This window comes from Sinocyclocheilus grahami, unplaced genomic scaffold (assembly GCF_001515645.1).
Source record: "Sinocyclocheilus grahami isolate Dianchi unplaced genomic scaffold, SAMN03320097.WGS_v1.1 scaffold64.1, whole genome shotgun sequence".
Classification (NCBI taxonomy): Eukaryota; Metazoa; Chordata; class Actinopteri; order Cypriniformes; family Cyprinidae; genus Sinocyclocheilus; species Sinocyclocheilus grahami.
This window is the reverse complement of record NW_015505243.1, coordinates 261,052-276,427: the sequence shown is the minus strand read 5'-3', so window position 1 is coordinate 276,427 and position 15,376 is coordinate 261,052. Positions and strand designations below refer to the sequence as shown.

Sequence of the window (15,376 nt, the reverse complement as noted above, 5' to 3'; positions counted from 1 at the left end):
AGAGTCCATAAAAGCTGATAAAAGCATCACAATAATCTACAAGTAATCCACACCACTCCAGTCCATTAATTAACATCTTGTGAAGCAAAAGCTGAGTGTTTATAAGAAACAAATCCATCATTAAGTCTTTATAACTTTAAACTAGCCAAAATATCGGTCCATAAGTCCTTAATAATGCTTACTTCAGTGAAGAAGTTCATCCCCTGTTGTCTCTCGCATCAAAATCCACTGACATATTTGTTTAGACCTGTTTTGGCTTGGAAACGGAGCTTGATCGTTGCATATTTCTCTCCTGATTCAGACAACACCACTTTTTCACTGGAAAAAGCAATATTATGAATAGAGGACTTTTAGCCAGAAGCGTAATGATGGATTTGTTTCTTTTAAACACACAGCTTTTCACTTCTCAAGACGTTAATTGATGGACTGGAGTGGTGTGGATTCTTGTGATGTATTTATCAGCTGTTCAGGCTCTCATTCTGACGGCACCCATTCACTGCAGAGACCTTTGGTGAGCAAGTGATGGAATGCTACATTTCTCCAAATCTGTTCTGATGAAGAAATAAACTCATCTACATCTTGGATGACCTGAAGGTGAGTACATTTTCAGCAAATTTTCGTTTTTGGGTGAACTCTTCCTTTCAGACTGATGTTCCCTCACACAATGCCTTGTGCAATGAATCGCTTGTCACAATGCATTTACAGCCATATCATAGCCATTAAGATGCACAGAATTAATAAAATATGACACATAGAGTGACCCCTCAAGCTAGCAGATGCAATTCTGTCAAAAAAGGCCAGGCAGACAAAGATCGAACAATTGAATTAATATTAAACGTTTTTGACATTCCTGCCTTATAAATCAAAAGCAGGTTTTTCAGAAAACCACAAAACATTTTTGGAAAAATCCTTAAAAATCACATAAGAGAGAGAGAGTACAACCACAAGATGCCAGAACAATCTGAAGAAAACACAACCGTGCTGGTGTTGTAATGCCATCTGCTAAAATGTAGAACATTATCTGAATATGACTGGCAGGCAAACAGCTGGAATTTCTGCAGGAATGTTAATGGAATTTACTGACGTGACATTTAACATCATCCAGGCCGAGTACAGTGCCGTGATCAGTGTTGTTGTTGTTGTGATGCTTCTTGTCAGAGCAGCGGCACAACCTGTATTTCATTACCTTGACAGACAAAAAGATGTTGTGATATTGTCTTTGAAGTGTTAGTTCACTCCAAAATGAAAATTCTGTCATTACTTACTTTAAATTTTCAGACTTTCTTTCTTCCATGGAACATTTTGCATACACTACCATTCAAAAGTCTGAGGTTGGTGAGATATTTAAAATGTTTTTGAAAGAAATCTCTTCTGCTCACCAAAGCTGCATTTATTTGATCTAAAATACAGTAAAAACACTACGATTGTGAAATAGTATTTCAATTTAAAATAACAGTTTTTTTTGTTTTACTCTATTTTAAAATGTAATTTATTCCTGTGATCAAAGCTGAATTTTCAGCATCATTACTCCAGTCTTCAGTGTCACGTGATCCTTCAGAAATCATTCTAATATGCTGATTTGCTGCTCAAGAAACATTTCTTATAATTATCAGAGTTGAAAACTGTTGTGCTGCTTCATATTTTTGTAGAAACCATTTTTTTCAGGATTCTTTGATGAATAGAAAGACGTAATAAATACCTTTGATGTCACTTTCGATCAATTTAATGCATCATTGCTCATTAAAAGTATTAATTTCTTTTAAAAACAACCACAGATGTTTGAATGGTACTGTATGTAAGCTTGGCATGTTGCAACGGGTTATGACTTTCAGCAGAAAAGTCTGTGTTCCACAGAAGAAAGAAAGTCATGTGGGTTTGGAATGTCATGAGGGTGACAGAATTTTCATTTGTGGTTAAAATATTCCTTTAGTAAAAATGTCACCACACAAATCCCAGCAGAAATGTTTATGACAGGATAGAACAGCCATACAGGTCAATTATAAATCTTACCTCATAAAGGTAGTCAAAAAGCTCCAAAATCGTAAGAACACTGGCTCCAATGAACAGCCCCATCTGTCCTCCGATATCACCTACCAACACACAAACACACACAGACTGAACATTTACATTTCTTGAAGAAAACCTGAGAGGTGCCAAACTTATTGACACAATTTTAGGGTGTTGCTATACATTCGCTAAGATGTTTTGGCTAATTTCAAGGTGGCTTCTTATTCAAGTTTGTGATATTCTCTGTTTGGTTTTGAAAGAAATTAATACTTTTATTCAGCAAGGATGCATTAAATTGATCAAAAGCGACAGTTAAGACATTTCTATTTCAAATAAACGCTGTTCTTTCTATTCATAAAAAGATCCTGAAAAATTGTATCAGTTTCCAAAGCAGCATATTAGAATGATTTCTGAAGGATCATGTGACACTGAAGACTGGAGTAATGATGCTGAAAATTCAGTTTTGCATCACAGAAATAAATTACAATTTAAAATATATTCAAATAAAAACAGTAATTTTAAATTACAATAATATTTACTGTATAACATATATAGTGTTTACTTACCCAACAGACCAGCCACCTCATAGGCTTTCCTCTGCTCAATGGTTTCATAGTTCAGAGCCTCAAAGAACACGTCCAGCACTAGAACATTCTCCCTGACAGCACACACAACACAGTTTAGCATGCTTTTGACAGTCCAGTATGGCAGATTATCAATTAAAATGCTAAAGTGACACATTATCCAACACTTTTGTCTTTTTGAAAACACACAGCACACTGTAGTAACTGGTATCTACACAGTTAATCAGTTAAAGGGATAGTTCACCCAAAAATGAAAATGTGATGTTTATCTGCTTACCCCCAGGGCATCCAAGATGTAGGTGACTTTGTTTCTTCAGTAGAACACATATGATGATTTTTAACTCCAGCCGTTGCAGTCTATCAGTCGTATAATGCATGGCAACGGTAACAAAATTTATGAGAGTAAAAAAAACATGCACAGACAAATCCAAATTAAACCCTGTGGCTCGTGACGACACATTGATGTCCTAAGACACGAAACGATCGGTTTGTGCCAGAAACCAAACAGTATTTATATCATTTTTTACCTCTAATACACCACTATGTCCAACTGTCTTTGGGCGCGCTCACGGCATCCGGTGCGTGAGGTGTGTACGCGCTCTGGCGTAGTTTACGTTAATGGGTGTGTTGATATCCAGCCGAAGAGCAATCAACCATAATTTCAGGTGAGCAGGCTCAGAAGTTGGGAATACATGGAAAGTCACCACTCCCGAACGAATGTTTGAGAAACAAAAAACAGGAAAAACTAACAAAAACAGTACAAACACTGGAGAGCCAAACACTGCGGCTGCCGTCTGCGGCGCCATCTTAGTATTGAATGCCCCCTTCTCCCCAGACTCGATGCTCACGCGGGTTCCCAGATTAAGGACACACAACAGGAACAAGCACAACTGACAATGGAAAACGACAAGCCTTAAACTGTGAATTATCGCAGTTTTAATATGCCTCTGGTCACAGAGCTTTTTAGATGGGTGCCGAGGCTTTCTAGGTCGGGTAGTATCTGCGATCTTTAAACCAGATTGAGCAGGAAGTTGCTCGTTTCCATGGCTGCAATACGTAATTTTTTCTGCCAACTGGCAACCCGGGGTGTTGAAATCCTATTGGGTGAATTGGCAATGGGACCAAACACAGACCAAAACAAAAACAGACATTCCGACACAGAACACACATTTCAAAGTGGAATAACTGGCTGTAGCATTGTTTTTCGGAGAAATAGTATGTGAACTAGTTATGTTTTCTAAATATCTGTAAACATGGCATCTTTATACTTTAGTACAGTCAAAAAATTACATACAGCACCTTTAAGAAATGTTCGAAACAGAGATTGTGATGGAAAACAGGTACCACTGTATTTCACCAAGGTAACAAAGCAATCAATGATTATGAAACACTCACGTTATGTATTTCTCAGATTTGCTGTACTTCTTTGCAAGATATTTGACTGATGCTTTGCTGGGGATCTTGACGAAGGACAGCTCTTTACTGTAGCGCGTGATGTTGCACGGAGTCTCGCATGAGCAATAGTCACTGTCCCTCTCCACCAGGAAATCTGTGCAGCCGGAACAAGATAAATTATAGCACTGTAAACATTAAAATCATGGCTCATCTGAAAGATAAACTGTGTTTCTGACATTGATTCATGATAAAAGTTACCTTACCTAGTGCTGGATGTGCACATTCTTTATATAGCACAGGAGTGCAGTACTGCGCATCACCTGCAGGGGCAGTAAATGTCGAATGATTTGCTCAAAAATCAATTCTGTCATAATTTTCTTAGTTTTCAAAATTCTTGCCTTTTCTCAAAAGGTGACTATTAAAACCATTTTTGTTCATTGAAATAAAGCTGAAATAAAAAATAAATATTGGATGAAAAGCGGAAACATAGCAACTAACTGAAATAAATACATTTAAGTATGTATATATTTTATATATAAATTTGTAAATTTAAATTTTTTTTAGTAAATTTGAGATGTAGTTAACTAGTGTTAATGAGTGAAAACATAATGGAAAATGCTACCAGTTTATATATACTGATAATTGATATTATTTGTTAACACGAACATAATTAATTAGATTAACTAATATTAACAAAGGTTAATAAATGCTGCAAAAAATATATTGCTCATTTTTATCTTAACAAACAAGACCTTGTTGTAAAGTGTGACCAAAAAAACTAATAAAAATAACAAAAGCACATAAAAAATTACTAAAATACTGTAAATCATAAGATCAAAACGTTCTTAACACACAGTCCTTCTCAATTCATAATAAGTATTAAAAACCTCAAGCACTTCTATCTAAATTCTCTTACCGTGCTCTTGTGCATCATAACAGAGTCCTTACTGCAGATATAAATTGCCTCGAGTTAAAATCCCACACTGATATATGTTAATTTAGCCTTCTGTAATCAACTAAATTGCACTTCGGTGCCAGTGGCGCTTTAACAGGAGCAGGTTTAATTTGGTTTCACTCGCTTGATTAACTTGACCTCAACGCAGATGTGAACTCTGCTTTTTTTAGAGGCAGATACTTGAAGTACTGCTAGTATGTTATAAATGTGACTGTTAAGCACAATTACAGCAACTGTAATCTAGAATGTGCACAACCATTAAAGACTTTAGGGTCAGTTTGAAGCATTTACGTAACAGGACAATTTACTGCCCCATTATAGAAACACTTCAAACTGACTAAAATGTAACTTTGTCATTATCAAGTTCAAGTGGCATAAGAAAAAGAGAAGGACATAGACAATTTCATTTTAGTATTAGATTTTATACTATTATTATATGTATTAATATCTTTGAGCTTTTATTTAATTTTAGTTCTAATCATTTTATGTGCTTTTTATTAACTTTTTTATATATTTCTATAGCTTGTGTTATATAGCTTTTTACATTTTCAGTTAAGTTTCTTAAGTTTAAGTTTTTCATCTAATATTTATATTTGATTTCAGCTTTATTTCAGTTACTGAAAAAATATTTGTAATAGTTTTAGTTAACAACAACAACACTGATAGACAGTGGATAAAGCCATCATGTGAAGCAATTTGACATTTAATTTCACAACACGGACATTAAATGATCCTGTTCACTATTTCACGGACCTGATGGACTCTTCTGAACTGTATCATTACAGTAACTGCAATATTAGAGTAAAATGCTTTTGATGTTGTAAAGTAATGCTGTAATCATAGCAGTGCCTCACCAGGCATATGCACCATGCGGCAGTTGCAGTTTTCCACCAGGTAGCGTGTCTCGCAGTCCGTTCGACAGGCGCTGATGCTGTACGCTTTGAAGTAGTCTGAGCTCGGCGGGGTTGACTTGCAGCTGCCCCACGGAGCAGGAAGATACACCAGCTGAAAATTAAATAGTACTAGTGTAAAAACACAAAAAAATGAAAAAACAATCAATATAAAGCGTATATTAATATGCCACTCACTCGCTGCTCTTGGCAAGAAACGAACGTCTGGAATCCTGGTGCGACTCCGAAGCCCAGCTGATCTATTAATGCAGGCTCGTCCTGACTGTGAATCTGAACTTTGATTCCGGCCTCAAATGACGAGTCGTCTGTGAGAGAAAACGAGAGAGTGAGAGGAAGGATATAGGAGTAGTGTGCATCTGGGGTTTTCCTCACCTGTCTCTCCCCACACAGGTAAATATTCGTCCTGCTGAATGTCCAGCATGATCTCCAGGCCGTTTCCCATCCCTCCCTTCACGCTGACCAGCGGCGCGCCGGTGTTACCCGAGTTAAAGGTGTAACACTTCCCGTAACGCGTGAACACCTGAAAACACACAGAAGAAAACTAATGTAAAGCTGATGTAAAGTTTCTACTGGGCCAGTGCTTTTGCAAGTACTAGATTGTTCATTCGGTGCCATTTTATTTTGCATAATTTGAAGATAATGTGAGAGAATCAATGTTGCCTGTGTCTGTTTAGGATGAACATTATAGTGTTCCTTTTTCAGTATGTATAAATAAATAAGTAAATAATTTAATAAATAAATAGATGATAGATAGATAGATAGATAATAAAAAAAGATGTAAATAAATAAAATTATCTACATCAACAGATGGTTAAAATAATAACTAAAACAGTAAACAGTAACTAAAATATAGAAATAAAAATACATTTGATTTAATATATTTGGTATTTTGCCGTTTACACTACCATTCAAATGTTTGAGGTCGGTAAGTCTCTTCTGCTCACGAAGGCTGCATTTATTTGACCAAAAATACAGTAAAAACTGTAATATTCTGAAATATTATTACAAATTAAAATAACTGTTTTCTATTTGAATATATTTTAAAATGTAATTTATTTCTGTGATGCAAAGCTGAATTTTCAGCAGCCATTATTCCAGTCTCCAGTGTCACATGATCCTTCAGAAATCATTTGATGCTCAATAAACAACATTTTTATTGTTATCAATGTTGAAAACATAGGCGTAGCTTGACATTTGAGCTCGTGGGGGCCAAACTGAGCCGGTCGATTTGGTTAGTCACCCCCCCACCCACCCCACCCCAAGTTGTGCTCCTTAATATTTTAGCATTTATTTGAAATATAAATCTTTTAAAATATTTTAGCATTTATTTGAAATATAAATCTTTTAAAACATTACAAATGTCTGTCACTTTTGATCAATTTACAATAAATGTTATGTGGAGATCATGAGACAAATAAATAATGATTTCTACTTAAGATTTTCAACTGCTTTTGCGTCCAGACCCTGATATTATATTACATATTATATTACCCGAAACAGTGACAAAATTTGTTTGCATACAAATATTAAAATGTATTAATGTTTCCATAATATTTAATCCTACAGCTTCACAGGCTTATTAATATTTAATCCTCCAGCTTCCCTTTATTATTTTCATTTTTAGTTTCCCCCTGCTGTCAGAAAAGACATGCAGCCCCACTGAAATGATCCGAACGAAATAAAGAGATATTACAGGAGTTACATGAGTTGCAATTTTGTACACTGCTAGTAAAACGCTCTATTCTTGAAAACTGACATGAGAAATAAACAATGAGAGAGCAGGAGAGGAATAAAAAAATGAAAAGTTCATTGTAGACCTGCTGAGAGTTATTAAAGGGTGCCGGTTCCTATGGAAACAAGAGATCCAAGTGTGAAAAACTTGCACCAACACACACCGGACTCGGCCCTCTTGCTGTGTTCTCTTTGATTTGTTAATTAAACATTTAATGACATTTCCCTTTGAGCCCGACTCCATCTGTCAGACTGTGTTGAAAACATAGTGGGAGATCCTGAGAGGTTTTGAATCTCTACTCTGTGTCCTGTGACCCGTCAGACCTGCGTCAAAGTGACCTTCCCATGCTGTCCACACCAGCATCCATTAGCGCTCGTGTGTGCTACCCAAACATACTGCATCAATACTGTAAATCCTGCCATGAAAACATCCCTGTGTGACGTCCACTGAGACTCAACGGCCCTGTAGAACCGCCTGAATTGACATTAACAGAGTAAGATAGCTCATGTTAGCTATGCATCTTGCATTGACTAACACCGAGAATAAGCAGCTCCCTCAACAAAGAGAAATCAAAGGAGATAACAACAAAAGACCCATCAGAACTTCAGGGTCAGTAAGATTTCATTTTATTTTTTAAATTAAATTTTGATTAATTTTATTTTAAATGCTCTTATTCAGCAAGGATTAAATTGATCAAAAGTGACACTAAAGATATTTATAAAGATACAAAATCCTTCTATTTCAAATAAACGCTGTCCTTTTGAACTTTCTATTAAATTAAAGAATCCCAAAAATAAATGTATCACTATTTCAACACTAATAATAATAAGAAATGTTTCTTGAGTAGTGGATCAGTGTAACGTGGTTTTGTGTTTTGTCTCAAGTTTACGTTTCTTGTCTTTTCTGTAATTTTGCCTCAGTCATGAGTCACGGAGCACTGCACATGGCATGCAGGGAAAAAATAGTAGGCTAAAACGTGCACACGATTACTATTTCGTTCCATCGATTTGCTAATTCGTTCCCTCGATTTGATAAATCGTGTGCACGATTTACTATTTCGTTCCCTAGATTTGCTAAATCGTGCACACGATTTATAAATCGAGAGAACGTATTAGTAAATTGTGCGCACGATTTAGGAAATCGAGGGAACGAATTAGCAAATCGATGGAACTAAATAGTAATCGTGTGTAGTGGTCGACCGATATTGTTTTTTTGACAGCCGATGCCGATGCCAATATCTTGGAAAGCAGGGTGGCCGATGTCGCCGTTCTCAGCGCCGTCAAAATAAAAGTCCCGCCTCGAAAGCATCGGCCAAACAATAAAAACTTATCGGCAAATGCCGATATTTGAAAAATACCAAATATCGGCCGATATATCAGCCTTGGCGATATAACAGTCGACCACTAATCGTGTGCACGTTTTAGTACATTGAGGGAACGAATTAGCAAATCGATGGAACTAAATAGTAATCGTGTGTAGTGGTCGACCGATATTGTTTTTTTGACAGCCGATGCCGATGCCAATATCTTGGAAAGCAGGGTGGCCGATGTCGCCGTTCTCAGCGCCGTCAAAATAAAAGTCCCGCCTCGAAAGCATCGGCCAAACAATAAAAACTTATCGGCAAATGCCGATATTTGAAAAATACCAAATATCGGCCGATATATCAGCCTTGGCGATATAACAGTCGACCACTAATCGTGTGCACGTTTTAGTACATTGAGGGAACGAATTAGTAAATCGTGCGCACAATTTATTTATTTTTTCTTGCATGTCATGTGCGGGGCTCCGTAATAGGTTGTGTTCGGTACGCTCTGCATGCTGTCGAACCATTCTCACGGTACTTTGTTGTCACACCGATCAGTCTGCGCAGCATCGCTTCAAGCCAAACACACCTATGGTCTCTGATAGTCATGTGATTCCCCGTTTCCTCATGTGACTCTGTTTCTATTGGTTGTCTAATTTGTGTGTTATGTTCTCATTGGTTGGATTTATGTCATGTGACCCCCTTTGTTTGATTTATATAGCCCTCATGTTGCCATTGTTCCTTGTCTAGAATTGTTCCCTGTACTACTGTTGGTGAGTTTGTTTTCATGGTCATGTCATGTTTCTTGTCACGCCAAGGCTGTTTGGATTGTATTTGCTCATGTTTAGAATAAACTGCACTTGGGTTCACTTCAACTCGCCTCAGTGGATCATTACAATCAGCATATTAGTATGATTTCTGAAGGATCGTGTGACACTGAAGCTTGGAGTAATGATGCTGAAAATTCAGCTTTGCATATTAGAAATAAATACAATTTTAAAATGTTCAAATAGAAAAGTTATTTTAAACTGTAATAATATTTCACAATATTACTGTTTTTACTGTATTTTTGATCAAATAAATGCAGCCTCGGTGAGCAAAAGAGACTTTCAAAAGCATTAAAGAAATTGTACCGATTTTTATAAGCATAAAAAATGAGTTCTCCTAACAAAAAAATGTTTCAAACTGTGTCAGATTTGCCAAAATACTAATTTAAGCACACTATATTAAGAGATCTTAATATGATCTCAGATATTTCTCATCACATTTTTCCAAGACGAAATTATTTAAGTTTCTATCCACTTCTATCCATTGATTTGATAGCTGTATACTCGTACAATATGTCAGAAATCTTTTCATTTGTGTCTATTTTTATTTTACTAAGAATTAGAGGAAACATCTCAGACAATACAACATCTCTGGAGCGGGCTTGAAATATGTTTTTAACTCTACATGCAGACACAACATCCTAAAAATACCGCATTCATGGCACAAGATAGCAAGATGCATCCATCTAGTGCATGTTTGCTTAGAAAAACGCTACAAAACAGAAAAGAAGAAACATTCTGCAGTTTAACTCGGTATCACCTAAAAACCTTTATGCACAAATGTATACTGACATCTCACTATGTCAACTAACCAACTTAGATCATCCTACTGAAAAAAATATTATCTAAGGTCATCCAGCCTTGCCAAATTGAACCTGCTCTGTTTTGCTAATTTTCAGAAGGTTAGGAGCACTTGTCAGCTATAGGCCAGTTTGGGAAATCAACTAAACCAGCACAAACCACCCTAGGCAGTTTTGTTCATCAGGACGGGATGAGATATGTCATCTATAGCCACAAACCCTGTAGCATTTCTTTCCCCTTCCAATCTGTCTGACTGCCTGAATCATGGCTATGTGTGATCTGCGGGTCCTTGTGAGGGCAGATCTGCTCGACACAGCCGCCTGATTTAAATCCCCGGTGCATGAGAGACCTGTGCGCTGCAGGAGCCGAGGAGAAATCATTAAACAGCAGAGAGAAAGATAGATGGAGGACACTGGCATGGAGAGAAACAAACTGATCTGGATAATCATGTTCTTTGGCTGATAAATTGAAAACAAGACACATTGCATCTCAAGAATAAAAGCATGGGGAGATATTTATCCACAAAACTTGTCAATGGACTATTAAAAAAGTTGTGGGTGGTTGCTAGGGTGGTCAAGGGTTGTTAAGGTTGCTAGGTGGTTGCTTACTGCCTCAAGTCAAAATAGATGTAGATGACTTTGTTTCTTCATGGGAGCAGACTTGGAGAAATGTGGCATTACATCACTTGCTCACCAGTGGATCCTCTGCAGTGAATGGGTGCCGTCAGAATGAGAGTCCAAACAGCTGATAAAAACATCACAATAATCCACAAGTAATCCACACCACTCCAGTCCATCAATTAACATCTTGTGAAATGAGAAGCTGTGTGTTTGTAAGAAACAAATCCATCATTAAGATGTTTTTAACTTCAAAAAGTTGCTTCTGGCTCTATCCTTAATATTACTTTCTCCAGAGAAAAAGTCCAACCAGGAGTGCAATATGAACAGATTAAGCACCGTTTACATTTGAAAACAGTCCAAAACAATTCTAAACAAATATATTCATAGATTTTGATGTGAGAGGATAACAGGGGATGTACTTTTTCACTGAAGGAAGCAATATTATCGATAAAGAACTTTGGTCAGCAACGGTTTACATTTAACATCCTAAGTTAATGATGGATTTGTTTCTTACAAACGCACAGCTTTTCATTTCACAAGATGTTAACTGATGGACTGGAGTGGTGTGGATTACTTGTGGATTATTGTGATGTTTTTATCGGCTGTTAGGACTCTCATTCTGACGGCACCCAGAGGATCCATTGGTTTAGCAAATATTAATTTCTGACTGAACTACTCCTTTAAATAATGGGACCTTTTTGTAAAGTCTTACCATTTTTCACCTACAGTACTTTTCATCCTAAATAGTCTGATTGCTTAGAAAAGTAATAGCACACCTCTCCTTGATAAGTCACATAAATAAAAAACAACCTACAACCACCAGAACACGCTAACATTTGCATAGCAACACTTAGAACACCTTAGCAACTGGACAACAATATCTTATTATCGTGGCATTGTCTGGCATTACACAAGCAAGCAGCACTCACATCTGAAAAAAAAGCCAACTGTTGCATGAATTATTGCATTAGCATAACATGCTAAAACATTAGAAAAAGTCAGTTCCTTGTTATTTTGTCACTACCAACCTTTTAATGTACGTCATTTTAAGGGGCTAATTGTGTTAAAGATGCAGAGATTAGTCAGTTAGTATTTGATAGCCTGTGCATTTCTCATTGGTCTTCATTCTTTATGCAAACACCACCCCTCTCCCTCCACCACCATCATCCGCTCTCTCCTTCAGCAACACTCTGGAGTCCAATTAGCTGTCATGATTAGCGGTAAACATAATTTACGTGGGGTGGGAGCACAGACAGCATGCAAAGGCACTTTAATCACTGTCTCGTTACCATGTGATATTATTCATTGCACAATAATTTATTCATCTGCGACTGAAGATTTGAAAAATTGACTTTAGTTATTAAAGAAGTCTCTGTGCAGAAAAAAGGGGTGTGTGACTGTGATCTGTTCTTTTTCTCACACAGCACTATATTTTATTAGATGCCAGCTATTATTTTATGGTTTCTCTTATGCTTACCAAGGTTGCATTTATTTGATCAAAAATACAGCAAAAAGTAAAATTGTGAAATATTATTACAGTTTAAAAGAACTGTTTTATATTTGAATATATTTTAAAATGTAATTTATTTCTGTGATGCAAAGCTGAGTTTTCAGCATCATTTCTCCAGTGTCACATGATCCTTCAGAAATCATTCTAATATGCTGATTAGATGCTCAAGAATAATTTCTTATTATTATCAATGCTGAAAACAGTTGTGCTGCTGAGATGAACTGAGATACATTTTTTTTTCACGATTCTTCGATAAACAGAAAATTCAAAAGAACAGATTTTTTTTGTAACATTCTATTTATCTTTACTGTCACTTTTGATCGATTTAATTAATCTTTGCTGAATAAAAGTATTAATTTATTTAAAGAAAATCTTTCTGCCCCCAACTTTTGAATGGTAGTGTATAAACATTAGGTAAATTCATGATAAATTAAACTATTAAAAAATATATATTATTATTATTTGTTTTCCCACCATGTTGTAGAAAGAGTCCATATCATGCTATTTGTTGAAAGTTAGAATTTCAAATAATGCCCGTTTTTGAAATGGAGGGAAATTTATGAGATAATAGAGATCAATTACATTGTGCACAAAACGTGAGAGACCGCTAAATATTACATTTTGAAATAATTAAAATAATTTAAGAATGATAATTAAAATAGCTATTTGCTACAATTAATGAAATATCAATTCAACATAAAAATTATGATACAGAAATTATGGATACAGAAGAGAAAGTCAAGACCTCTAACAGGCCAAAAAAATAAATAATTAAATATTTGATGCTTTTTAAAGAACTAGCTACTTCTATGAGAACTTTTCAATAAATCGCATGACAAAAACATAATATTTATGCCTCCAATGATTAAAAATAAAAATCACCAAGTGCACCCTATTTGTGGAAAGTGCCAAATAAAGCAGTTTGGAGAATATATAAACAGCATTTGAGCCAAATGACTTCCATCGTCAAGGCCAATGAAGCAAGCAATTCTCCTCCCAGAGCGAAACCCATCAAGCATTTAATTGTAGCTATGCAGAGCTGAAAACCACAAAATAGAGCCGGCTGGCCGTGAAGACAGACCGAGGAGAGCCATCCCTCAAACTCTATTAACAATTACAAAAAAGAAGAGTCTGGTGCACTTCACTGGGCTAGTAAAGCCAGAGATAAAGAATAGACTGTCCTAGACGCTCTCTCACACATCACACCAAATCTAATATTTAACACTGACCTATTTTAAAGGCTGCAGGGTATTCTGAACCTGCAGTGGGAGTTTAATGCAGCCTGGAGCAAATGCGATTGTAGGTTTTTTTCAAAGCCTGGCATGGAAGGTGAGCTAAAGTCATCGGGCAATCAGAAACATGCAGAGGTTTCGGGAGACTCTTTGCTCATCAGGGAACTTCTAATGCTGTTATACAAGCATTTATATATAGAGATGGAAAAATCCCTGTACAATATGCTCATGTTGGCATTTGGGTAAGTAGGGCATTATCACCAGCACACTCACACAAAAGACTTCAGATGCTTCAGACAGGGGATGGGGGACGTCGCCATGGAAACTTGGAGAGAAACTTGGTTACATCACCAAAGCAACCTTTTCAGCACCATAGTCCTCACAGTGTCATAGTGAACTCTTGCTCCAATGCTGGTTTTCAGTAATGAGCTGCTGCTCACATCTGCTCTCATCGCTTACAGTTAAACATTTAGGTTTGAGTCACTGGCTTCCCAGACACTAAAAGTACTGTAGCAGTGGTTTCAGATGGCAATACCATGGTACACTGATACACATACCATGGTATTTAATGATTACCACATGCATGTATCATGGTATTACATGCGTGAGAAGTACACTGTAAAAAAGGATTTTTCAAGGTTGTAAATAAAACAAGATTATTGGAGTAGGTTTTACAAGAAAATTAGGAATGCATTTAGCAATTAGCATTGTGTTTTCCGACTTGTTATAATGTTTTCTGAATTGTTATTTTGTTTTTTAGACTTGCATTTGCGTTTGTAATTTGTTATTTTGTTTTCAGAATTGTGATTTGTTTTGCACTTCTCTGTCACCGTATACATCTTACAATTCAGACTTTTCTCACAATTCTGAGTTTCTCTCACAATTTCAGACTTTTCTCCAAAAAATTCAGTTTATAGCTCATAATTCAGATTTTTTTTTTTTGCAAATTTAAGTTTATATCTCACAATTCAGACTTTTTTCCTCACCATTCTGAGAAAAGGGGTAGAATTGTGAGGTGTAAACTCAGAATTCACAGAAAAAAAGAATTTCATGTTTAATAAATTGTTACTTGTTTACTTTCTTTGTAAATATTTGTGAAATATGCACTTTCCGACTTAAAATAGTTTCAAAGTAAACATACACCATTGTGCTTGAAAGCATGGAATATGCACAAATTGGATTGAAGTTTATTTTCTGCTGCAGCGGTCAATGATGAATAAAACTGTTCTTACCTGATATGATTCCTAAGTCTAAAATAATGAATATATGTTTTGCATGTTTACGTCTTTTAAAGAAAAGAAGGTTCTGCTCCTATTTTGATGGATAAGAAACTCACTTGCTCAAATAACACATTTTTCAGATAATGCATCAACCATCAGATTCATCTGGAAAAAAAATCTGCAAGTCATTTACAATTCTATGTTTCAGCCACAGTTGGTGATAGAAAGGCTTTCTTTAAGATGACAATTTACGACAAATAACTTTTAATGTAAATACCT

General features: G+C 36.1%; 1 protein-coding gene across 1 annotated transcript in view; it reads right to left on the bottom strand.

Annotated features, from left to right (window-relative positions):
- Positions 1-613: 613 nt before the first annotated feature.
- The window catches only part of LOC107584862 (acid-sensing ion channel 1), a 22,988-nt gene continuing 8,225 nt past the window's right edge, over positions 614-15,376 (bottom strand). Inside the window, exons 4-11 of the mRNA XM_016271620.1 lie at positions 6,225-6,372; positions 6,030-6,157; positions 5,796-5,946; positions 4,250-4,306; positions 3,987-4,140; positions 2,574-2,665; positions 2,011-2,090; positions 614-1,186 (exon numbers count right to left, since the gene is read on the bottom strand). Of these exons, the coding sequence (XP_016127106.1) occupies positions 1,067-1,186; positions 2,011-2,090; positions 2,574-2,665; positions 3,987-4,140; positions 4,250-4,306; positions 5,796-5,946; positions 6,030-6,157; positions 6,225-6,372 (930 nt within the window). The 3' untranslated portion in view covers positions 614-1,066. The remainder of the gene's footprint in view (positions 1,187-2,010; positions 2,091-2,573; positions 2,666-3,986; positions 4,141-4,249; positions 4,307-5,795; positions 5,947-6,029; positions 6,158-6,224; positions 6,373-15,376) is intronic.